Raw genomic sequence first — 24,246 nt, 5'->3', positions numbered from 1 at the left:
GCTTCCACTGCTTTCTTCTCTCTCCTGCACAGCCCGGAGTTGCAGGGGCAAGGCCTGGTTTTACAATGGCTGCCAGCCTTTCCCTTAGGGAGCCACGCGCATGCGCTCACTTTTTCCAGTGGTCTTCTCAGTCTGATTTAATGGATATACCGGGACTGATGACACATCAGCATGGGATCCTTCTTTTGCTTCTTGGGTAATTGTCCTATTAACAGCTGTCCCAGGCAAAGGGAGCGGGGAGTGTTGGGGGAAAGCGGGGGGGGGGGTTACTTCCTGGGTGAAGGAGGACACACCCTGGGTTTTACAAGGTTAATCAGCAGGTTCTGGGAAAGCTTGCACCTGCTCAGACTTGATCTGGAACTCTAGACAGAATGGAAGACAGTCGTCTCCACTCCCTTCCATGGAGTATCAAATATCCTGAGCGCCCACACCCTGCCAGACCTAGGCCTGCTGTTGCGATTGCGTTTGTCTCTACACCTTTACTCTCTTTGGTCCTTGCAACTCTTTCCCTTTTTCGGGCCACTTCTGTGAAATGGCTAAGCAGGAAACTCACATAAACGATTGTCCAGTTTTAGTTTGAACTGTTAGGACTGAAAATTGTTCTGTATTTGTTGTGTAAAAAAAAGATCAATCTTAGTATGCTGTTTTCACCTTCTCAAAATTATCTTGTATTTAAACACTGTACTTTAGTTGAGCCTTTATATCTTTCAATGTTATGTTTTCTTTTGTTTTTTGAGGCAGGATCTCACTGTTGCCCAGACTGGCACCATCATAGCTCACTGCAGCTTCAAGCAATCCTCCCACCTCAGCCTCCTGAGTAGTTGGGACTATAGATTTGTGGCACCAGTCCCAGCTTGTTTTTTCGTAGAGACGGGGGTTTCACTATGCTGCCCTGGCTGGTCCTGAACTCCCGAGTTCAAGCAATCCTCCCCCCTTGGCCTCCCAAGGTGCTACTGTGAGCCACTGTGCCCGGCCCAGTGCTATGATTTTAAAATATGTCCTTCTCAACCTTCTTATTTTTAGAGTTTGATGGCCACACCTAAATTTTTCTCCTTTCTTACACACTACCAGTCTTTATCTTCATTGTCTCACTACTTTGGGGACTGAATGGTCTCCTATTTTATTGGTAACATGCCATATCCTTCAAAACTGTACATCCGCCAAGGTGTGGTTAATTTCTGCTTTTAACAGGAAAATCACAGGCCTCCTGCTTGAGTCCCCCTTCAAGTACTCAGTATTTGAGTGTCTACTAAGTTATAACAGTTAACACACAAAATTCTAGTCCTCATGTCGTTTATACTCGGATATTTATTGGGAGACACGCGTCAGTAGTCCCTACTAAATGGGAAGATTGCTTGAGTCCAGGAGTTCGAGTCCAGTCTGGAATAGGTAAAACATGCTCTCTGAATTAGTCTTTGAAACTGGTAAACTAGCTCAGAAGTTTTGTAAGAATTGCTGGTGTACGTTTATTATATACAGTGAAAGTACTTAATCTGTAAACCACCCCAAATTAAGCCTCCTAACTGCAAGCACAAAATGGACTCATTATTTACTGAGTTATCAGTTGGCGTTGTCCTTAGTTGTACAGGGACTAATGATTCACCCATAAATAATGGGCTCTTCTAAGAAGACAGACTTGAGTTTACACCTCTTTGTCCTATAGCTGGGAGGAACCCACTGCAAACTCCAACCCAATGATTCCCTAAATGGGGTCTTCGCATCAGTTGCGTTAAAATCATCCCAGCAGGCAGGTTATCCGGCCGCCACTCCAGGGTCACTAAATCAGACTCTCCAGTGGGACCTCGGAATTCGTAGTTTAGCAAGCTCCCCAAGTGATGCTGGGGGTAAACTAACGTTTGAGAGTCACAAACATGTTTTGGAAATATAACCAGATGGGACTGGAGAAATTAGAAACTGAGAAACATCCCTAAAAAAAGCAAGACTAAGCAGCGTGGGAGACCAAGTGAGGGGGGCTCTTTGGGGTGATTCTACCATGACAAAAATCGCCATTACCCCACAGCTCTCATACCACCAACGTTCCGCCAACGTCCCACCACCCTCATGACAACCGTCCCCGGGACTGCTCCAGCGAAGGCACCCTAGCCTGGGCCACGAGGCGCAACCGTCCCTCACAGCTGGGGAGGCTTCTCCAGGTTCGCACCGAGAGGAAGTTGGGGTACCGGTTTCCGCCGCCAGCACCCAAGATGGCGGCACGAGCGTCGCAACCACAAGCACCACATGCTTCGTGTCCCGCCTCAGCCTTCTCGGGTCTCACTAGACTTTTGCAAGTCACTGTGGGAACCCTCAAGGCGGAGGTGTTCCGCACTCCCGCGGCGATACACCCTCCCATTCCCTGCCCTAAGCCCTCAATCCCCCGTCACAGAAAGCGCTGGAAGCCGCCAGCTTGGGTACTTCACCCAACTCCCAGCCCGCTAAGATCGCCCGCCGCGAACGCGCGGCCGAGGGGCCCAGAATGCTAGACACTAAGGCCTTCGCCCTACTCATTGGTCGGTCCACACCGCGGGGCGGGCCTAGGTACCCATTGGGCCGGGAATTATGTCAGTCTTGGGAAATCGGGTCCGGAGATGAGGAGGTACACTCAGCCATTGGGCCCTCTCTGCTGCCAATCAGAGGGACATCCGTCGACGGCCCCGGTCTCGGCTCGTTGATTGGAGAAACTGTTCCTAGGGTGCCTGCGGCGGGCGGGTTTCCGAGTGCGGTGGCAGGAGGGGGCGGGGAGGGAAGCGGAGGCTCGGAGCTCTAGGCCGGCCGGTGGCGGCGGCGAGGCCGGGACTCGGGCTTAGGGCCTGCTGTGGCGGCAGCGGCGGACGCCGAGCTAAGCAGCGGGTATCGGGCACATTCCTTTCCTAGAAGGGAGGGGTGCAGCGCCGCGGGGCCGAGGCTTATGGGGCGACGGGCGACGGGATGGTGCTGAGGCGCAGGAGGCGGGGGCCGAGCAGGGTTCCCGCCAGAGCCCGGCCCTGGGCCTGACAGGGAGGGGCCGCGCGCGGGGCCGAGAGGAAAGCTGGCTCCGGGATGGGATGGACTGGGCAGGGTTGAGGGCACGAGAAGGCGTGGTGTGAGGCCCGGACTTGGGAGTGGGGTGGGGCCATCGGGACGGAGGGCGGGGTGGGGTTTGTTGTAAGGGTGGGTCAAGGCCGGGGAAGTAGCACTTGTTCGCTGGCCGCCCCAGGAGGCTAGAAGCTCCGGCGCCGAGAGTGGGCATGGCGACTTGGTCTCAGCCGGACTCGGGTATCCGGGCAGGGTGGGACCAGCCTCAGGCCAGGGCCCTGCCCCTAACTCGATTTTTAAGGGACTTTATCCGATTTCTCGAACTTAGGCTCCTGGGAGGTTTTAGTAATAAATTGCGTGAGAACGGGAGGGTAGCGTAAGCAGGAATTCTGGGTCGCAATTGTGTTTACTCTGACCAGAGAGAGGGAGTGTGAGTGTGTGTGTGTACACGTACGCTGTGTACGTATAGATCGCTCTCCCCCTGTAGAATGAAGTTGGTAGATGGGTCACAACGCCGGAGAGGAGAGGGGGTATGTCTTGGTTTGTGAGATTAATGGAAGCTCAAAAGTGGAGACCAGAAACAGATTTACCTCCTCGGCACTGGGCGGTCTGGCTAGAGAACGTGGCCATATCCTTCTGCTTTGGCTCAGAAGGTCATATGAATGAAAATAAAACCTGCCTATGCAAATCCTGGACGGAATAGTCTTGCGTAGTAGGCCCCCCACCATCCTTCTCCTCCTTTTTTTCTTTCCTTTTCTTTTTTTATTTCTTTTTTCTTTTTTTTGAGATGGAGTTTCGCTCTTGTTGCCCAGGCTGGAGTGCAGTGGCGCGATCTTGGCCCACCACAACCTCGCCTCCTGGGTTCAAGCGATTCTCTTGCCTCAGCCTCCCTAGTAGCTGGGATTACAGGCATGCGCCACCACGCCCGGCTAATTTTTGTATTTTTAGTAGAGATAGGGCTTCTCCATGTTGTTCAGGCTGGTCTCGAACTCCTGACCTTGGGTGATTCGCCCTCCTTGGCCTCCCAAAGTGCTGGGATTACAAGCCTCGGCCCTTTTCCTTTTTTTTTTTTTTTTTTAAGATGTGAGGATAGGAAAGGGAAATCAGATTTCAAAGTTCAGAAAACAAAAGGCGTTCTTCTTCTGGGTGAAGTGGTGGCCTGAACATTGTCCTTTTGTCCTTCCACACTCTCACTGTTTAATAATCTTGCCTTTTTGAACTGGAAAAGATAACTGTTATAGGTGGTTTTCTCCTGAGAGGTGAAAATTCAGCTTTACTTTTAAGACAGGAAATGGGCTTCTCATATGAAAATAGAAGCTGGGTAATGCACCTGTAGCGGGGGAGGAGGGCTGGTAAATAAAACAAAGGTGTAAGATATTTTGGATGACCTAGTTATTGTCTGCTTATCCAAACCAAGCTACATTTTAGGATATTGCACATTTAATATTAAGTATCTGAGATCCTTTGTGATCAGTACCTTTTATAGTTCTTCTATGATCGGTTGCTATATTTTGGGTTTTTCTGAGAGTGTAAGTAGTCCTTTCTTCCTATAAAAGTGGCCTTTAGGCCAGGCACTGTGGCTCACGCCTGTAATCCCAGCACTTCGCGGGGCCCAGGCGGGCAGATCACCTGAGGTCAGGAGCTCAAGACCAGTCTGGCCAACATGGTGAAACCCCAACTCTTCTAAAAACACAAAAATTAGCTAGGCATGGTGGCAGGCGCCATAATCCCAGATACTTGGGAGGCTGAGGCAGGAGAACCGCTTGAACCCGGAAGGTGGAGGTTGCAGTGAGCAGAGATCACACCACTGCACTCCAGCCTGGGCGACAGAGTGAGACTGTCTCAAAAAAAAAAAAAAAGTGAAAGTGTACTTTGAATGTGTTTTCTGCCTTCTACTGTGAAGGTTTTCCTACCCTGATCATGATGTGAAAAGTATGGAATCTCATCTTGTTGCTTTTGTGATTCCCATTTCAGGTTTCTCTGGAAACCCCCCTGGTAAGTGTGGAGGAGGCGGGACACTCTGACCCAAGACGAAAGGCCTGTAGCTCCAGCCAAAGAAAATAAACCTTAGGAGGGAGAAGGAAAAAAAAAAAAATCCATCAGCTGTTCCTGAGAACAGCCTGCAGTGGAATCTACAGAGAGGACAACTAATGTGAGTGAGGAAGTGACTGTATGTGGACTGTGGAGACAGTAAGTCACGTGGGCCCTTGAGGGCCTGGACTGGGTTAGGAACAGTTGTGCTTTCAGAGGTGAGGTGTCAAGAAGGGAAAAGTGAATGTGGTCTGGAGTGTGGCCTTGGCCTTGGCTCCACAGGGTGTGCTTTCCTCTGGGGCCATCAGGGAGCTCAGCCCTTGTGTTCTGCCAGGGTGGGATACGGGGTTTGGCACTGAGGAGGGTAACCTGCTGGCTGGAGCGGCAGAGCAGTGGCCTTGATTTGTCTTTTGGAAGATTTAAAAACCAAAAAGCATAAACATTCTGGTCCTTCAGCAATGCTTTCTCTGAAGAAATACTTAACGGAAGGACTTCTCCAGTTCACCATTCTGCTGAGTTTGATTGGGGTACGGGTGGACGTGGATACTTACCTGACCTCACAGCTCCCCCCGCTCCGGGAGATCATCCTGGGGCCCAGTTCTGCCTATACTCAGACCCAGTTCCACAACCTGAGGAATACCTTGGATGGCTATGGTATCCACCCCAAGAGCATAGACCTGGACAATTACTTCACTGCCCGGCGGCTCCTCAGTCAGGTGAGGGCCCTGGACAGGTTCCAGGTGCCAACCACTGAGGTAAATGCCTGGCTGGTTCACCGAGATCCAGAGGGGTCTGTCTCTGGCAGTCAGCCCAACTCAGGCCTCGCCCTCGAGAGTTCCAGTGGCCTCCAAGATGTGACAGGCCCAGACAACGGGGTGCGAGAAAGCGAAACGGAGCAGGGATTCGGTGAAGATTTGGAGGATTTGGGGGCTGTAGCCCCTCCAGTCAGTGGAGACTTAACCAAAGAGGTTAGTGGACCTGTGGTGGGTGTGGGGGGCCTGGGGTTTGGGGGTGGGCTCGTCCAGAACGATTGTGGTCAGAACACAGAGCCCTGTAAAGAGTCAGACAGATTTCAGCAGGGCCTCAGGCACTGTTCTTGGGTAGGGATGGGCTGAACTGTCTGACTTTAGGATTGGGGGCTGGGAGCATTTCCCTGTGTTGAACCATTGACCTACCTCTAAATGTACTGTCAGGGCAGTGGGAGGTTCCTACACATGCCAGGGTGTTGACTGCTTGGATTTCAGCATGACTGCTGGAGGCCTGGGGTGGGGGAGGAGTCATGTTGTGATGGGCTTTGATGCAGTGTACATCTGTTGCTAAGACACAAATACTTTATGGACTCTTGCCTTGTATCTCCCCCCACATCGAACACAGACATACCCTGAAGTTCTCCTTTGTGGTCAGGCCTGTTGTTGTATTGTCCTGATAATTCAGACCTCCTGGGCCTGAGCCAAAGGGTAGATTTGGATAGTTATTCTTGGGCAGGAGAGGGCCAAGGCTTCCATTCTTTGCTCTAAAGGCCCACTGCAGGGAGTAGGGAAGAGAAGGCTGGGAGGTAGAAGAGAAACTGCATTCTGCTGCCCAAGTCAACTTGCTTTGAGCTGTCAGAAGAGATCCTTAGCTCTTGTCACATGGCTGACATACTGTTCTGGGCAGAAAACGATGCAGTTCTTTGCCTTTTAAGATGTGAATGGCTGCTGCTGCCCCGCCTCACCAACATAAGATTGCTTTGAACTCTGGGTTTGTATGACTTTTGCTTGCCCCCCAGCCTTAAGTAGTTGGGAAAAAGGCCCACTGCACTCCCCTGGCCATTAGGGAAGGAGGAAGCCCGATTGGGTTTTTGGAGGTGGCATGTGGAGGAATGTAAAAAGTTTTACAGATGCTGCAGAAATGGGCTCCTCTGCCTGCCAGGTCAGACCATGTTTTCCCTCCTTCCCTCCTTTGTAGCCTTTTCCTGAGCTTAGTTATCTGACTGTTAGTGACTGTCAAAGAGTATGGCTTGTTTTAGGCCAGTGGTCCTCAACTGGGGGTGATTTTGTCCTAGAGGGTGCAAGTGGCAATATCTTGAAACAGTTTTGGTTGTCACATCTTGGGGCAGGGGTGCTACTGGCACCTAGTGGGTAGAGGCCAAAGATGCTGGTTAACATCCTGAATGACACAGGACACCTTCAAACAACAGATTTGTCTGATACCAAGTGTCAGTAGTGCAGGGATTGAGACACTCTGCTCTGTGCTCAAATGGCTCATACTGGACCTGCTTTGAGAGGGACTAGGATTATCTGAGCGCAGGAGCCAGGAACATTTCTTACCTTTCAGGGCCTCTTATTTTAGCTTCTTACAGGGCCACTTGGAACTTCACCTCTTTTCTGCTTCCCGTTTCCCTTTCCTTCAAGTGGGCTCCAATCTTGGCACAGTGTTCTGAAGTATGCTTCCCAGTCTCTGCTCCATGCTCCTCCCCCAGGGTAGCTCCCCCAGGGGTGGGTGGAACTGGGTTTGCTCCTGGAAACCTTGCAGGGGTAGCTCCATATCTGTTCCTGCTGGGATGGGATGGGATGTTTTGGATATTATTGGGTGGGTTGGGGTGGAATGGGATGGGACTTTGACCCTGCTTTCCTCTATTTCTTGGCCCTTGTGAAGGTTGTGCTTTTCATCTCAGGCCTTTACAACTCCCTTTGGGAGGTGGGGTGGGTCAGCATTAGGGGCCCAGGCTGGGTATGGGGGAAGGGAGGATTATTATGTGTCTAGAACAACATTTCCTCAGCAACTCAGGGATAAAAATACCCAGGTCCAGAGCATGTGACAGGCACTGCTGGAACCGGTATTATCCCTGGGGTGGAAGTGCTCCCCCGCTGCCAGGCTTGCTCTGTGGACAGCCATAGCCTAGGCCCTTGTCAGGGATAGGATTCCCCTTGAGATTGGCATTCTGCCCAGAGCAGGGGGGTGGCCTGTTTACAGCTCTTTCCAGGCTAGGAGCAGACTGTGACCAGAGAGAACATACTGTCTCTCTGACCTGACCTTAGGCTCCAGGGGAGCAGCAGTGGGGAGGGAGCTAAATTTCCCCTGGAGAAGCCAATCCAGGGAGTCTGAATTGTGATACTGGGTCTGTGAGGGGCTTCTTTCCTGCTTGGATGAGATGTGGGCCAGGTATCAGGCAGAGAATGCTCTTGAGTAAAGCCAGGGTGAAAAGGGAGTGGGGGACATTTGTGGCCAGGAGAAAGCGGAGCACCTGTCTCCCTAAGTGTGGGGCTTCAGGGTTGTGTCTCCCCTCCTCTTGCTTGGGGCTAGGCTTGGCCGGCACTGTGACATTGCTGCACGTGGGCAAAATGGCCTTCCCCTTTTCCGTAGTCTGGCCTATTTTGGGGTGACAAAACTTACGACTTGTGGTGGGCCTGGGTGCCCTGGGTTCCTGCCCAGCCTGACTTGTGATCCCTGGCCTTGAGAACTGGCCACTGCCTTCCTGAGGAATGGGGTAACTCCTTCCACTTCCAGCAAATAATTTAGATTCCCAGAGAATCTGCGGGAGGAGTGTCTGCCCAGTCCTGAGTGGGCTGGATGAGCAAGATGCGACAGGAGGGAGGAGAGTGGCACCCCTTCCCCCAGGGCTCTCACTGCGCCACCCCAGCTGACTGGGCTGGGTGGGGCTGCCCGCCCCTGGGCGCATCTCCTCAAGGAGACGGAGGCGGCCCAGGGATGGGCTGGTTCCTTGCGGCAGCTTCTCCAGCTGCCCTGATGCAGAGATTGGCTCCCGTCTGCAGCTAGGTAACAGGCGGTGGGAGGGGATTGGCTCCTTCCGCATCTCCAGCGGAGACTTGGGGGAGGAGATTGGCTCTCGGCGCAGCCTAGGTAACGACAGTGGGAGGGGATTGGCTCTTTCCGCAGCCCAGCTGCTGACCTGGGGGAGGGGATTGGCTCTCTGCAGCCTCAGCAGTGACCTGCGGGGTGGGAGGGGGAGGGGATTGGCTCCTTGCTGCAGCCTAGGTAACAAGTTTGGGGGGCGTGGGGGGGAGGAGCGGGAGGATAGGCCCAGGGAGCTTGCTTTCCTCTGCAGCTTGAGCACGGAGCATGGGGTGGGAGTCCCATCTCACTGCAGCCTCTGCGGTGAGCTCAGGGTGGGGGCAGCTGGGCGCCTGAGTGGAACTGGGGTTGTGAGGTGGGAGGGGGCTGCTCAAGGATGGAGGAAGGGGGCTGGGCTGGGCCGCCCAGGCAGCAGCACGGGCGGGGCACCCTTCTCAGGCCCCTCGGAGCTAGCAAGGGGCCACCCTTCCAGCCTGGTGTGCTCCCTGAAAGCCAAGAGCTCCTTGCAGCCCCCTGTCCGGCTTCCCGGCACCGGCTGCCCTGGGGCTCATCTCGCAGACCATGACCCGCCTGGACCGCAGCTCTCACAGTGGTGGGGGCCATGCCAAAGGCAGCCGGCCCCTTAACTCTTTGCTGGCTGGTCACCGGGTGGCCCAGCCCCCCTCTGTTCCTGGGTCCAGGGCTTCTGTTCAGGTTGGTGTATGTGGGGAGACTAAAGTAGTATGTCTGGGAGGTCTTAGGGTCAGGGAGGGTTAATGGGAGGAGAGGAATACCGGCTTAGAGGTAGGGAGGTGGGTCTGATCTAAGGAAATTGCTTTCTGGAAAGTGTGTGTCTGCATTTTAACCCCTGGATGGAAGGCAACACTTTAGGGTTTCTTCAGGCTTGTGGGGAGGGCTCGACTACAGGGGGGTGCCGGGTATAGGAAGCCCAAATAGCTCCATTTATTGGGGTTCTATGCTGTTAGCAGTGGGGGTGGCAGTTGGTGCAGCAACTGTTCATGAGCCACCACGGTAGAGCCGGAGGGAAGCATTTTTGGTGCCCAAGGTGGCAGCTGTAGCTGAGCAGTGATGGGGGTTACGTCCTTGAGTGGGTTGACTGATGGGGATTTGGTGAGTCCTGGGGTATGGTGAGGAAGGGAGAGCACTGGTGTGAGGGGACACAGTGAGGCTGGCCCGAGCAGGGGTGTGGTGCTCCCCTGGGGATCATCTGACTGCCTGAGCCTCCCTGGAATGGAGGCAGCAGCTAGGATCAGCTGAGAGGGAATTCTGGCGGGGATGAGTCTTGAGGTGAGCCTGGGCTTGAGGAGTTGTAGGTGTTCAGCCTTACTCTTGCTGCCAGCCGGGGAATAGGGAATGGCTATAGGAAGGGCTGTAGACAGCATGGCGTTGTCATTGGTTGCATCAGGTGGTTGGAAATGCAGGGATTTTCCTCTCCAGCCCACCCCACCCCTTTATGCAAATGAAATGGCACCACAGGCTGATGCAAGCCTGGTCACTGCTAAGTAATTCTGCATGATAATTTGCTCTTGCTTGCCATGGCCAGCTTCCTCCAAACCAAGTTTTAAGGGGTCCAATCTCCAAAGCTAGAGGTGTCTCCTGATGTTCCCCTTCTTTCTTATGTAGGGGTGAGGCGGCCCTGCCTTTTGGCTGGGTGTGTCTTGGTCCAGACCCTAATCCTTCCCACCCTTATGGTGATAGTCACGTTAATGGTTTTGCTAGTGGCTCTTTTTTTTTTTTTTTTGTGGGAAGGGGATAGTGTCTGGAAGTAGATGAATGAACATTTGCTGGTGCAGAGGGACCAGGGGGTAAGGCTAGCAGGTAAAGAGCTGGGAGGGGCCCCACCCACGACTAACTGGGGTGACACTAGGAGGGAACTCTGAGGGGCAGGACAGAGAAGGGACCCTGGGACCTCAGAGCTAAAGTCATGTGATTTGTCTTTCAGGACATAGATCTGATTGACATCCTTTGGCGACAGGATATTGATCTGGGGGCTGGGCGTGAGGTTTTTGACTATAGTCATCGCCAGAAGGAGCAGGATGTGGAGAAGGAGCTGCGAGATGGAGGCGAGCAGGACACCTGGGCAGGCGAGGGCGCGGAAGCTCTGGCACGGAACCTGCTAGTGGATGGAGAGACTGGGGAGAGCTTCCCTGCACAGGTACCATCGCCCCTGCTCACTGGGCTCTCTTTTTGTCCCTACTTCCCTTCCCTGACACAAACCAGGCTGGAGTTCTTCCAGAAACTTCCCTTAGAGAAGACAGGTTGTGGGGTGGACCTGAATTTCTGTTTTGGGTTGGGGTCTATAAGTCACAGTGGCTGAGCCTTGGAAGGGGGAGTGGAAAGCAGCAGATGCAGAAGGGCCGGGCCTTGGCAACAGACAATGCAAGGGAGGCAGAGCATCTAGCATCTTCCTGCTTGCTTCAGGACTCTTTCACTTTCCTTTCTGTTGTTCCTGGGAGTTTGGGACTCCGGGCCAGCCATTAGCCTGGGAATGGGAGGGAGACTGCAGGCCTTCAGCCATTCTGGGAAAGAAGCTTCAGCCCCAGGCAGCCAAGGCTCAGATCAGTCAGACTTAACAGTTCCTGTTGCCACAGGTGCCTAGTGGGGAGGACCAGACGGCCCTGTCCCTGGAAGAGTGCCTTAGGCTGCTGGAAGCCACCTGCCCCTTTGGGGAGAATGCTGAGGTGAGGAGGACTCCAGTGAGAGCCCACCAAATGAGCAGGGCAGCCTGTATCTGGTGTGTCCCTCCATGGCTGAGGGGCCAGCTCTTGTTCTGGCTGCTGGGGGTAAATGCAGAGGAAGGAAGAACAGAAACAGACTCCAGGTGGTAATCTCTGGGAGGAAAGCACAAGGTCTTTCCTTCCCCCTTGTTAAAGCCTCTGTGTTTTGCCCTAGTTTCCAGCAGACATTTCCAGCATAACAGAAGCAGTGCCTACTGAGAGTGAGCCCCCAGCTCTTCAGAACAACCTCTTGTCTCCTCTTCTGACCGGGACAGAGTCACCATTTGATTTGGAACAGCAGTGGCAAGATCTCATGTCCATCATGGAAATGCAGGTAGGATTGTCGGAACCGGGCACAAACCTATTGGATTTTGCACAGCGTGTCTTAGCACTCAGTTGCTTTTCCATCTCTGAGGAGAGAAAGTGTAATACTTTCTCTGATCCATAGAAAAGTGGGGACAATGAGAGGAAACCTGTCCAGGTGTGTCCTTGGGGCAAGGGAGGTGAAGACAGGTAGGGTTTGGCTTAAATACAACTCAGGACTCAGCCTTCCAAATCAGGGCCTGCCTCCTGGGTGTGCCTTCTTCCTTTCCTTCAGGCAGATAGGCACTTGACTGAATGCTTCCAAGGTTCTGCGTTAATAATAGCTGACATTCACATGGTGCTTCACAGCCATCGTTCGCTCACTTGGCCCTCACAGTCATCTAGTCAGCCTTTATTTCAAAGGTGAGGAAATTGAAGCTCAGAGAGGTTAAATGATGTGCCCATGGTTACACAGCAAGTGGTGCAGCTAGGTTTTCTGACTGAAGTCTGGGTGTTCTTTTCACTGTGTTGATTTTGCAGTAACAAGGTAGTGTTTTCTTCCTCTCCCTGCAAGATAGGGGAGTCTGGCCAAACATGAGGAAAAGCTGATCAGTCCTGTATTAGGGTGGAGCCCACATGGAAGAACCCATCTCTGCCAGGCCTGGTGGATGAAGCTGGGTCAGGAGCTGACACTGTGGGCTTTGGTTTATAGTCTTTTGCCTTTACACCCATGCAGCTGTGCCTCTGTTGGGTGCCTGCAGTGTGTGAGCCCCAGGGGAGGGAGTCAGTTCCTAGTGAACAGTGGTGCTCTTCTCCCCCTCCCAGGCCATGGAAGTGAACACATCAGCAAGTGAAATCCTGTACAATGCCCCTCCTGGAGACCCACTGAGCACCAACTACAGCCTTGCCCCCAACACTCCCATCAATCAGAATGTCAGCCTGCATCAGGCGTCCCTGGGGGGCTGCAGCCAGGACTTCTTACTCTTCAGCCCTGAGGTGGAAAGCCTGCCTGTGGCCAGTAGCTCCACGCTGCTCCCGTTGGCCCCCAGCAATTCCACCAGCCTCAACTCCACCTTCGGCTCCACCAACCTGACAGGGCTCTTCTTTCCACCCCAGCTCAATGGCACAGCCAATGACACAGCAGGCCCAGAGCTGCCTGACCCTTTGGGGGGTCTGTTAGATGAAGCCATGTTGGATGAGATCAGCCTAATGGACCTGGCCATTGAAGAAGGCTTTAACCCTGTGCAGGCCTCCCAGCTGGAGGAGGAATTTGACTCTGACTCAGGCCTTTCCTTAGACTCGAGCCATAGCCCTTCTTCCCTAAGCAGCTCTGAAGGCAGTTCTTCCTCTTCTTCCTCCTCTTCTTCCTCTTCTTCCTCTGCTTCTTCCTCTGCCTCTTCCTCCTTTTCTGAGGAAGGTGCGGTTGGCTACAGCTCTGACTCTGAGACCCTGGATCTGGAAGAGGCCGAGGGTGCTGTGGGCTACCAGCCTGAGTATTCCAAGTTCTGCCGCATGAGCTACCAGGATCCAGCTCAGCTCTCATGCCTGCCCTACCTGGAGCACGTGGGCCACAACCACACATACAACATGGCCCCCAGTGCCCTGGACTCAGCCGACCTGCCACCACCCAGTGCCCTCAAGAAAGGCAGCAAGGAGAAGCAGGCTGACTTCCTGGACAAGCAGATGAGCCGGGATGAGCACCGAGCCCGAGCCATGAAGATCCCTTTCACCAATGACAAAATCATCAACCTGCCTGTGGAGGAGTTCAACGAGCTGCTGTCCAAATACCAGCTGAGTGAAGCCCAGCTGAGCCTCATCCGAGATATCCGGCGCCGGGGCAAGAACAAGATGGCGGCGCAGAATTGCCGCAAGCGCAAGCTGGACACCATCCTGAATCTGGAGCGTGATGTGGAGGACCTGCAGCGCGACAAAGCTCGGCTGCTGCGGGAGAAAGTGGAGTTCCTGCGCTCCCTGCGACAGATGAAGCAGAAGGTCCAGAGCCTGTACCAGGAGGTGTTTGGGCGGCTGCGGGATGAGAATGGGCGACCCTACTCGCCTAGTCAGTATGCGCTCCAGTACGCCGGGGACGGCAGTGTCCTCCTCATCCCCCGCACGATGGCCGACCAGCAGGCCCGGCGGCAGGAGAGGAAGCCAAAGGACCGGAGAAAGTGATCCTGGGGAGGAAGGGGGTTTGATGCCCACCAAGACCGAAACTGGAGAAAGGCTGGACCTGGACCTGGACCTGGACCTGGACCTACAGCGGGGACTTAAATGCCTTCTTATCCAATATATCTTCTCAGATGGGATGACTGCGGGTCAGTGTACAGGAAGAGGCAGGCACTGGCTGGCTCAGCTCCACTCGGTTGGAGTGGAAGTGGCCAGACCATTTGGATGGACAGGGTCCTCACCCTACCCCTTTCCTGTGAGGCAAGGGTGATGGTGGAGTTGCTGGAGGTAGAGGAGCTATGTGGAGCAAAGGCCAACAGAGGGGAAGGAATGGACCTGTGAGAGGAAGGGAAGGTGGCAGAAAGTCTCATTTCAGGAAGGAGGGAAAGAAAGAAAGGAAGGAAGGAAACACCCCCCCAAAAAAAATCAAAGCGAGAAGAAAATCAGAGGGAAGGTTAAGGTTGGCTCTGGCCAGGATTCCAGGCAGCAGGTTGGAGTGACTGGTGGGCCTAGGTCACTGGTGTGATAAACCCCATTTCACCCCTGGGGGTTACACAGACACAGGGTGGGGTTGGGGAGGGGCGGTGTTAACTCTTTCTGCTCCTTGCATTTTGGCATCCCTGAAGGGGAGCTCTTGGATATCATCGGCCATAACGTTTCAATCAAATGGAGCCACTGGGCCCCAACACTGGCTTGGAGATTTAGGGTCAAAGGGTAGAGTAAACTGGAAAGGGTCACGTGGCCCCATGTTGCAGCAGCCCCAACATCACGCATGTCATTCACTGCCTTGCCACTCCATCTCCCTCTGTGCTCCAGCCACCCCTGAGCTGAGGCTCCCATTGTCTCCATCAGAGCCTGCATGTGAATACCATCCTCCCTGGGTTCGGTGTTTGTGTTCCCCACCCCTCACAGACTTCCTGAGCTCTTCTGTAAGCTGGGGTAGGGTGCTGGCAGTGCTCCGGGAACTGGGCCTGCAGCCTTCCTCTTCTGGGACTGCTGTGAGGCAGAGGAATGATGGAGGATCTAGTGCAGCAGCCTCCAGGCAGGATTCAGCACAACACTGGGGAGTCACCCTTCCCTCAGGCCTCTGCCTACCAACAACTGGGCTTATCACTGGGAAAACACAAAAAATTACACAACCCAGCAACAACAAAAAAAACTAGTCCTCTTAGAATTTCTTGCGCTTTGATTTTTTTAGGGCTTGTGCCCTCTTTTACTTATAGGGTCTAGAATGCTTGTGTTGAGTAAAAAGGAGATGCCCCAATATTCAAAGCTGCTAAATGTTCTCTTTGCCATAAAGACTCCGTGTAACTGTGTGAAGATTTGGGATTTTTCTCCTCTGTCCCGAGGTCGTCGTCTGCTTTCTTTTTTGGGTTTCTTTTTAGAAGATTGAGAAGTGCATGTGACGGGCTGAGAGCACACCCCCCTAAACACACAAGCTCTCAGCCACAGGCAGCTTCTCCCTCCACAGCCCCAGGTTAGCATAGGCTCCTGGAGGGCTGCCTGGGGGAGGCAGACATGGGAGTGCCAAGGTGGCCAGATGGTTCCAGGACCACAATGTCTTTATTTTTAACTGTTTGCCACTGCTGCCCTCACCCCTGTCTGGCTCTGGAGTACCATCTGCCCCAGACAAGCAGGAGTGAAATGGGGGTGGGGGGAAGCACTGATTCCCAGTTAGGGGGTGCCTAACTGAGCAGTAGGGATAGAAGGTGTGAACCTGGGAGTGCTTTTATAAATTATTTTCCTTGTAGATTTTATTTTTAATTTATCTCTGTGACCTGCCAGGGAGAGGGGAGAGAGAGATGCTGTTGAGCACATGACAAAATAAAATAAAATGGATGATTCATTCTCAAGTGCAATTTTTCCCCACTTTGAATTTAAATTGAGAATAAAGGAAATGGACTCATTGTAGGGAGGACTGGCCATTGTGTGGCTAAGGCAGAGCTCACATGGGAAGATGGGTGGAGAACTGAGGAGGTTGACAATGGGGAACTTTAAAAGGCAAATCTTAAATACTGTATTAAACCTTGGGGGCAGGCATCAGGCACCATGTACTTCATAGGCTTAGCTGGTTCAATCCTCTCAGGAAGGATTCAGAGTTCTTTCAGTCTTACACAGCTAGGATAGGTGGAGGTGTCATTTAACCCAGCTCTTTACCTGTCCACCTGCTACAAACTACATTTTTAAACTGCTGTTATTTCTCTAATGGCCTCACCTGCCAAAGGGGTGCAGAGCATTGGAGTGTAGTCATGATGTTGAAAACCTGAGAAATCCATGGCAGCGACTAACGTGACAAGCACTACTGTGTAACCAGGAGAAGGGCCACTAAAGAGAAGCAGGAGGCCAGGGTTTAGGACACTAGGAAACCTCCCCAGCTGAGGGTACTAGAATCTCCTTTCCCTCAAACTGCTCAACTACCCACCCTATGAAGAGCTGTAATGTTTCAAGGTCTCTGCATGGATGCTGAAACTTCCACATGCCCATGTTAGTTAGGGCAGGTGTTCAGTAGATGCTGGAAGAATGAACACTCACTCGGCAGTCTTTTTATTGGCAGGGTCTCGCTATGTCTCCCAGGCTGGAGTGCAGTGACGTGATCTCGGCTCACTGCAACTTCCACCGGGCTCAAGCCATCTTCCCACCTCAGCCTCCTGAATAGCTGGGACTATGGGCGCACGCCACCACACCTGGCTAATTTTTGTACAGACAAGGTTTTGTTATGTTGCCCAGGCTGGTCTCAAACTCCTGGCATCAAGTGATTCGCCTGCCTCAGCCTCCCAAAGTGCTAGGAGTACAGGCGTGAGCCATTGTGCCTGGCTTCTATGAGATTATTGGGCAGGGTTTAGGAGTAGAAGCTATGATTCCCTTAATGGAAGGTGTGATCTCAAACTCTTGGATACCACCCTGTAACCTGGTTCAGCTCAGTCCTTTAGTGATACTACTTTAGTGATGTTTAGAGTTGTACTAAGGAGTGGAGTAGAATTCTAAGAATAATGATGATTTCTTATGTTTCAGTTTATAAGAGCTTCTCCCCAACTCCCCAGTCTCCGTTGGAAAGGTTTGGTCGTATCAAACAAGAACTCTTTCCTAATTAGGAATTGACTACTGTCTGTAAGCCAGATAAAACCAAGATACGTAAAGGGGTGAAAAAAACAAAACTAAAAGTTAGTTTAAGGCCTGGTCGGCGGCTCACGTCTGTAATCCCAGCACTTTGGGAGGCCGAGGCAGATGGATCACCTGAGGTCAGGAGTTCAAAGACCAGCCCAACCAACATGGTGGAACTGTCTCTACTAAGAATACAAAAATTAGCCGGGTGTAGTGGTGGGCACCTGTAATCCCAGCTACTCGGCGACTGAGGCAGGAGAATTGCTTGAACCCAGGAGGTGGAGGTTGCGGTGAGCTGGAGAGCGTGCCATTGCACTCCAGCCTGGACAACAAGAGCAAAACTCCCATCTCAAAAAAAAAAAAAGTCTGAAAAACACTCATACCGGTAATTAAACACAAATTATATATAGAAGGGTAAACTGTGAAAAGTAAAATTTAGTTTTAATATTCTTGTACCCTTCCTAGAAATGTATATACAGTCATGTGTTGTTTAACGGCCAACATACATTCTGAGAAATGCCTTGTTAGACAATTTTGTCAGGGTGTACTCACACAAACTTAAATGGTAGTGCCCACTACACAGCTAGCCTATGTGCTATACAGCCTATTGCTCCTAGCTACAAACCTGTACAGCATGTTGCTATACTGAATACTATAGGCAGCTGAAATACAATGATAAGTACTTGTGTATCTAAACATAGAAAAGGCACAGTATAGGCTGGGTGCAGTAACTCAATGCCTGTACCCGCAACAAGACTATGCAACTGCACTCCAGCCTGGTGATAGCCTGGGTGACAGAGTAAGACCCTGACTCAAAAAAAAAAAAAAAAAAGTACAGTATAAATAGGGTATTATAATCTTATCGGACCATAATCATATATGTGATCTGTCATTGATGAAATATGCAGCACATGACTGTGTATTTTTGTTCAGTAATTAGGCTATAACTGTTACCTTATTTTGCAACCTTTTTTTAACTTAAAAGACTTAAGAGATTTGAAAAATTCCTCTTAATCCTGTTGCTAGTGTTGTCCCTGGTCCGAGTAAGAATATTTTTGTTGGCTGGGCATGGTGGCTCACGCCTGTAATCCTGGCACTTTGGGAGGCCGAGACAGGCGGATCACGAGGTCGAGAGTTCGAGAACAGCCTCGCCAACATGGTGAAACCCCATCTCCACTAAAAATACAAAAATTAGCTGGGCGTGGTGGCACTCGCCTGTAATCCCAGCTACTCGGGAGGCTGAGGCAGGAGAATTGCTTGAACCTGGGAGGCGGAGATTGCAGTGAATCAAGATCATGCCATTGCACTCCAGCCTGTGTGACAAAGCAAGACTCCGTCTCAAAAAAAAAAGGAATATTTTTGTTAGCAGCCCCCCCACCATTAGAGAGATGTATAGTTTTGTCTAGGATCATGATGATTAGCTGGGGCATGGGGCCAAGTTGGTCAGCACTGCTGTGGGGCTGACCTCTTTCTGTTGGCAGGTAGAGTGGGTGTTCCAGCCTCTTTCTGGCAGGAAGATAGGAGGACTCAAGTAAGGCCCGTGGAAGGGCTGCTACTACTAGCTATCTACCTATGGCAGGAAGTGAGAAGAGGTCCTGGCGGAAGGCTGGGAGACCAACAGGACTTAGGCTTAACAAACGGACCAAACTCTTCAGGCTGACTGACTTGGGTGGGTGTGGGAAAGCTTTGTCTTGACTTCAGCAGTTGTAGGCTTCATTCCAAACTGATTTTTTCTCACATCTTACTCATGTTAAGGAGATGGAAATAGACCCATATTTTCAACCTCTGCCCTGCACAGATCTCACCAATGAAGGTGGGGCTGTTTCAGTATCAATAAAAATAGAATAGTGAACTATAGAGGGAAAATCGTGATCTAGAGACATGCTTCAGTGTCATCAAGACTGGCCTCCATAGTTGACATTTCCCCACCCTTACTGGGGAAAGCTGAGTAATAATTAGTCTGGTGAACAGGGAGTTAGCTTCCATAGAGCCTTGTCAAGCTGGCCTCATCCCTGCTTTTATAACCCCCAGCTAAACCAAATCTTGCTGCCCCTCTTCACGTTTGCTTGGCAAACAGTTCCTTATGGAAAAAAACATCCCCAGTATCCTCAGGTCCACTACCTACCTCATCCTGTAGGCACTGACCAAGAGCAACAACTTTAGAAGCTCACACTAAATATAGTTTAGGGCACACCGTGGTGAACAGGTGGACAGCAAAAAGCCTGTTTCCATATTGATGTACCATATGTATACAAACACAGGTACTAGATTGGTGTCTGCTTCTGAGTCATTTTCCCAGCCAAGTATAGAAATTCTGTAGCAAAACCCATGTGCTTCATGATCGTGAGTAGTTAAGCCTTTTCTATCACAGATTCTCCTCTGTTAAGTGAAAGGGACCCACAAACCTTCAACTTGTCATTTTGTCAGTATACCAAAATAACCTTTCTTTTTACCTTTACTGTATTACACTGAAGTCAATCATCTTCCTTGCCTCTGGCTCTGAACTTTGGAGTGGAGAATGAGCATTTGGGGACTATGGGGTATGTGTGAAACTTAACACTACAAGTTCTAGTCCTTGTTCTGTTCACTTCGTGTCTGCCTGAATTAGCTGAGAAACAGAATTTAGTACACATATTGTCTCTGGAGTAGTGTGAGAATCTGGTACCTTGCAAAAGAGGGCTGTTTTCAAAAATTAGCTGGATAGAAGTCTTTGTCTTCCTTTTTGAATATACCATACCAACAAAGGTCTTAAAGCTGTTTTGGTTTTTTTTTTTTGGAGACAGGGTCTAGCTTTGTCACCCACGCCAGAGTGCAGTGGCGTGATCTTGGCTCACTGTAAAACTGCCTCTAGGCTCAAGCTAGTCTTCCACCTCAGCCTCCTGGTAGCTGGCATACAGGCGTGCACCACCATGCCCGGCTAATTTTTGTATTTTTAGTAGAGACAGGGTTTCGCCATGTTATCCAGGCTGGTCTTGAATTCCTGAGTTCAAGCAATCTGTCCGCCTCGGCCTCCAAAGTACTGGGATTACAGGTGTGAGCCACTGCGCCCAGTCTTAAAGCTGCTTCTTTTCTAGCCTAACTTAAACTGCAGAATGGAGATAGGTTGCACAATATTTTTTACTTAATTCTAGATGCTCTTCAACTAAGGAAACAAAAAATCTAGTTCACTTGGGGAGAGGTGGAGAATAGACCAAGGAGTTGGCATTCTGCCTTTTGTGTCAAACACAAGTGTAACTGGGCTAATACAATTGACTTGAACTTTCCAATTCTCAGTTAGGGGCTAAAGCAGTAATTGAAGCAATGGGCTAGTGTCCCAAAGCCAGGCCTCAAAGTTGCCCAGCCTGACCCTAACTATGCAAATAGCAAAAAGGGCAGGCTTGGTCAAAGTCAGCTAGGATTTAAAAATCCATTTGGGGTAAACAGTGGCTTTGGTACTATCACAAACCACCATACAAACCAACAAGGTCACAAGGCAGACCCAGTTGTGCCACTGGTATATTTTAAAACAGGTTATTTAATACAACCAAAAACTATAGAAGCTGAATTGTCAGCACCTATTCTAAACTTGATATTCAGCCTTCCCTCACTTTTGCCACCTCATTAGCCTAAGGGAAAAAAAAAAAAAAAAAAAAAGCCTTTAAAAGGCACTGCTCTGCTTGCCCCCACAAAGCAGGGCCAACTGTGCTTTTCATCCCAGCAGGATGGTTTTGTTTCACATTTCATTTGCTTTCAACATTCAGCAGTTTATTCAACAGTAAACATATAAGGCCAAGGTCAATTAAGTCATCCATAAAAGAGACAAGTAACTTTAAACTTCACATACTAGATAGGATAGCAGTAACTTTTGGGGAAAAAACCTCAGTGCTGGACATCGTCAAAACAAGGTGATATGCAGATCCACAGACTGACAAGTTGTCTTGGGATCTTAGGCTCTCCTCTAACAAACTCCTGTAATCCCACACCAAAACACTAGGATGCCTCTCCCTGATCAGTTTCCTACTGCTGAAAGCCAAGACTCCTTTATTAAGTTGAATGCTAATACTGAGCCTGGACTTAGTTCAGTTCTATCAGCTTTAAATTATAAATGAGGACATATCTTCATCAGAAGACCCAACTTGCACATTAATCTGAGCCATCATTTTCCCTTTTACTATGAGAAATAATTGCTTTATAATGCAGATTCCCAATGCCACAGTCCATAAAGATGTGCCAAGCACACAGACAAACCCCAAATGGCGAAAGTTTAAGATCAAATTGAGCCAAGTCTATGACCACCACAGAATTGAGAGTTCTGGAATATAAGGTCATATCTGAAAATAGGTATTTAAAAATTAATTAGGCGAGGTGCGGTGGCTTACACCTGTAATTCTAACACTTTGAGAGGCAGAGACAGGACTGCTTGAGCCCAGGAGTTCGAGACCAGCTTGGGCAACATTGTGAGACCCCCATCTCTACTAAAAGTTAAAAAAAAAAAAAAAAAAAAAAGAATTAGCTGGGCATTACAGCACACACCTGTAGTCCTAGCTACTCAGGAGGCTGAGGTGGGAGATCTCTTTAGCCCAGGAGGATGAGGCTGCCATGAGCCGTGGTAGCACCACTGCACTCTAGACTAGGTGACAGAGACCATCTCTCTCCCCCCGCAAAAAATAAAAATTTAATTGCTAAAAATTACTTAAAATTGGTCATCAAAATTTTCAAACGATATTAAATGCAGGAACAATTATTCCTCAGCACTGTCTAGAGTGTTTCTGTGATCATTATTCTATCCATTTACAATATTAAATAGAAACTTAAGGCAATGGAGGAGCAAGATTTTTGTTTTACTGGCTCTACCAGTACAAGACACCTCAGGTAATAATGATGTCACAATATTAGCAAGCTCCCCTTTTCTAATAGTAACTGAGATAATTTATTGCCTCTTTAATGCCTGGGCAGGAGGTCTATGATGGTGCAATTTCATGGAAACCGTCCAACAAACATGTTTTTCCACTGCCTGAAGAAATACTCTTTGGCTGCGAGTGGTGGTTCACTCCTATAATCCCAGCACTTTGGGAAGCCAAGGCAGATGGATCACTTGAGGTCAGGGGTTCAAGACCAGCCTGGCCAACATGATGAAACCCCATCTCTACCAAAAATACAAAAATTAGCCAGGTGTGGTGGGGCATGCCTGTAGTCCCAGCTACTTGGGAGGCAGAAGCAGAAGAATCGCTTGAACCCAGGAGGCGGAGGCTGCAGTGAGCCAAGATGGTGCCGCTGTACTCCAGCCTGGGTGACAGCGAGACTTTGTCTCAAAAGAACAAACAAACAAAAAACAAAGAAATATTCTCTGAATACTTTCTCAAGCTGACTTATTTGTTGTGCCTATTTATATTTGTAGCAGTTTGCATTTGTGGTCTCAACAATCAAAAAAGTTGATCCTTAAACCATTGATCTAGTAATATGCTAACTGGCTTTTGAAAATAACAAAATTGTGACTATCTAGCTTCAACTCAGTTTTCACTGCATGCATATCAGTATTACTGTTTTCTCTGGGGGAGAATGATACAGTTTTTACAACAGCTCAGGAATGCCACAAATGACAAGTCAGTCAGTTCCAAAGGTTAAGGCCAAAGTTGACTAGCAGTCCATTTGGGATACAAACCAAGGCTGTAGTTTCATTTCAGTGCATCCGATGGTGCAGAACAGAACCAGAACACCTCCACTTAAACTCCCTTAATTAGCTACCAATGGCTGTGCTACTGCCAATCACCACCAGGGCACACACTCAGACCTCTGTGCAGGAAGGCCTGTGACCCAGACCTTCAGTAAGGCTCCCAAGGTCCATTTATGTCTCCTGAGAACTTTCCTGAGGCGGCTTTCTGAAAAAAGTATCTACACATCAGTTTATTTTAAACAAATGCTTTGCACGAGTGAGTAGTACTCAACTGTTACACTGATTTGATCTCAGTGGAAATCCCATTTCCGTTACAGAAATGACAAGTCAGCCGGGTGTGGTGGCTCATTCCTGTAATCCTAGCACTTTGGAAGGCCGAGGTGGGTGGATCACGAGGTCAGGAGATCGAGACCATCCTGGCCAACATGGTAAAACCTTGTCTCCGCTAAAATACAAAAAATTAGCCGGGTGTGGTGGCGCACGCCTGTAGTCCCAGCTGCTCAGGAGGATGAGGCAGGGGAATCGCTTGAACCCAGGAGGCGGAGGTTGCAGTGAGCTGAGATTGCGCCACTGCACTCCAGCCTGGCGACAGACCAAGACTCTGTCTCAAAAAAAAAAAAAAGCCGGGTGTGGTGGCGCACGCCTGTAGTCCCAGCTGCTCAGGAGGATGAGGCAGGGGAATCGCTTGAACCCAGGAGGCGGAGGTTGCAGTGAGCTGAGATTGCGCCACTGCACTCCAGCCTGGCGACAGACCAAGACTCTGTCTCAAAAAAAAAAAAAAAAAAAAAAAGACAAGTCCAAGGCCAGACACAGTAGCTCACGTCTGTAATCCCAGCACTTTGGGAGGCTGAGGCAGGTGGATCACCTGAGGATAGGAGTGCAAGACCAGCCTGGCCAACATGGCAAAACCCAGTCTCTACTAAAAAAATTTAAAAATTAGCCAGGTGTGGTGGCACGCGCCTGTAGTCCCAGCTACTCAGGAGGCTGAGGCAAGAGAATCGCTTGAACCCAGGAGACAGAGGTTGTGGTGAGCCGAGATCACACCACTGTACTCCAGCCTGGGTGACAGTGCAAGACCCTGTCTCACAAAGGAAAAAAAAAATCATAGGCAAAAAATGACATTTTAAGTCAGTGCTCAAACACGGGGCCAATTCCTGGAAAATTTTGGAGAAGTAGATTTTAGGTCATATAATCTATTACATACCAGAGGCAGGATCTAAACCTAACTTAAAAACCCATGTTTCCAAATGTACCATAGTTTGGAAGTGCTGTCAGGTCAGAGTGCTCAATAAACTTTTGGCAATACTGAAGACAGCATGATGCGACCATCTTTACAATCTCTGCAGCACCTGATAAATGCCTATTAAGTATTTACTAAATTAATATGGTGCGACCACTTAAAGATTCAGGCCAGACACTAGATTTTCAAGCCTACAGTATTCAAGAAATAAAACCATCCAAGTGAGG

General features: G+C 50.2%; 1 protein-coding gene across 5 annotated transcripts; it reads left to right on the top strand.

Moving 5' to 3' along the window:
• The first annotated feature begins 2,706 nt into the window (after positions 1 to 2,706).
• On the top strand, positions 2,707 to 15,874 carry NFE2L1 (NFE2 like bZIP transcription factor 1). 5 transcript variants are annotated; one of them, XM_050762621.1, is made up of 6 exons: positions 2,707 to 2,847; positions 4,987 to 6,011; positions 10,781 to 10,993; positions 11,430 to 11,519; positions 11,731 to 11,889; positions 12,684 to 15,874. In XM_050762621.1, the coding sequence occupies exons 2-6, from the start codon at positions 5,502 to 5,504 to the stop codon at positions 14,028 to 14,030; spliced, it is 2,319 nt and encodes a 772-aa protein (XP_050618578.1). In that variant the 5' UTR covers positions 2,707 to 2,847; positions 4,987 to 5,501; the 3' UTR covers positions 14,031 to 15,874. The 5 variants fall into 5 exon arrangements, with proteins under 5 accessions (XP_050618578.1, XP_050618580.1, XP_050618579.1 ...); XM_050762622.1 differs by lacking the exon at positions 2,707 to 2,847 and adding an exon at positions 3,074 to 3,252; XM_050762623.1 differs by lacking the exon at positions 11,430 to 11,519.
• Positions 15,875 to 24,246: the final 8,372 nt, after the last annotated feature.

This window comes from Macaca thibetana, chromosome 16 (genome assembly GCF_024542745.1).
Source record: "Macaca thibetana thibetana isolate TM-01 chromosome 16, ASM2454274v1, whole genome shotgun sequence".
NCBI lineage: Eukaryota > Metazoa > Chordata > Mammalia > Primates > Cercopithecidae > Macaca > Macaca thibetana.
The sequence above is the reverse complement of the archived record's forward strand: the minus strand, read 5'-3'. Positions and strand labels throughout refer to the sequence as shown.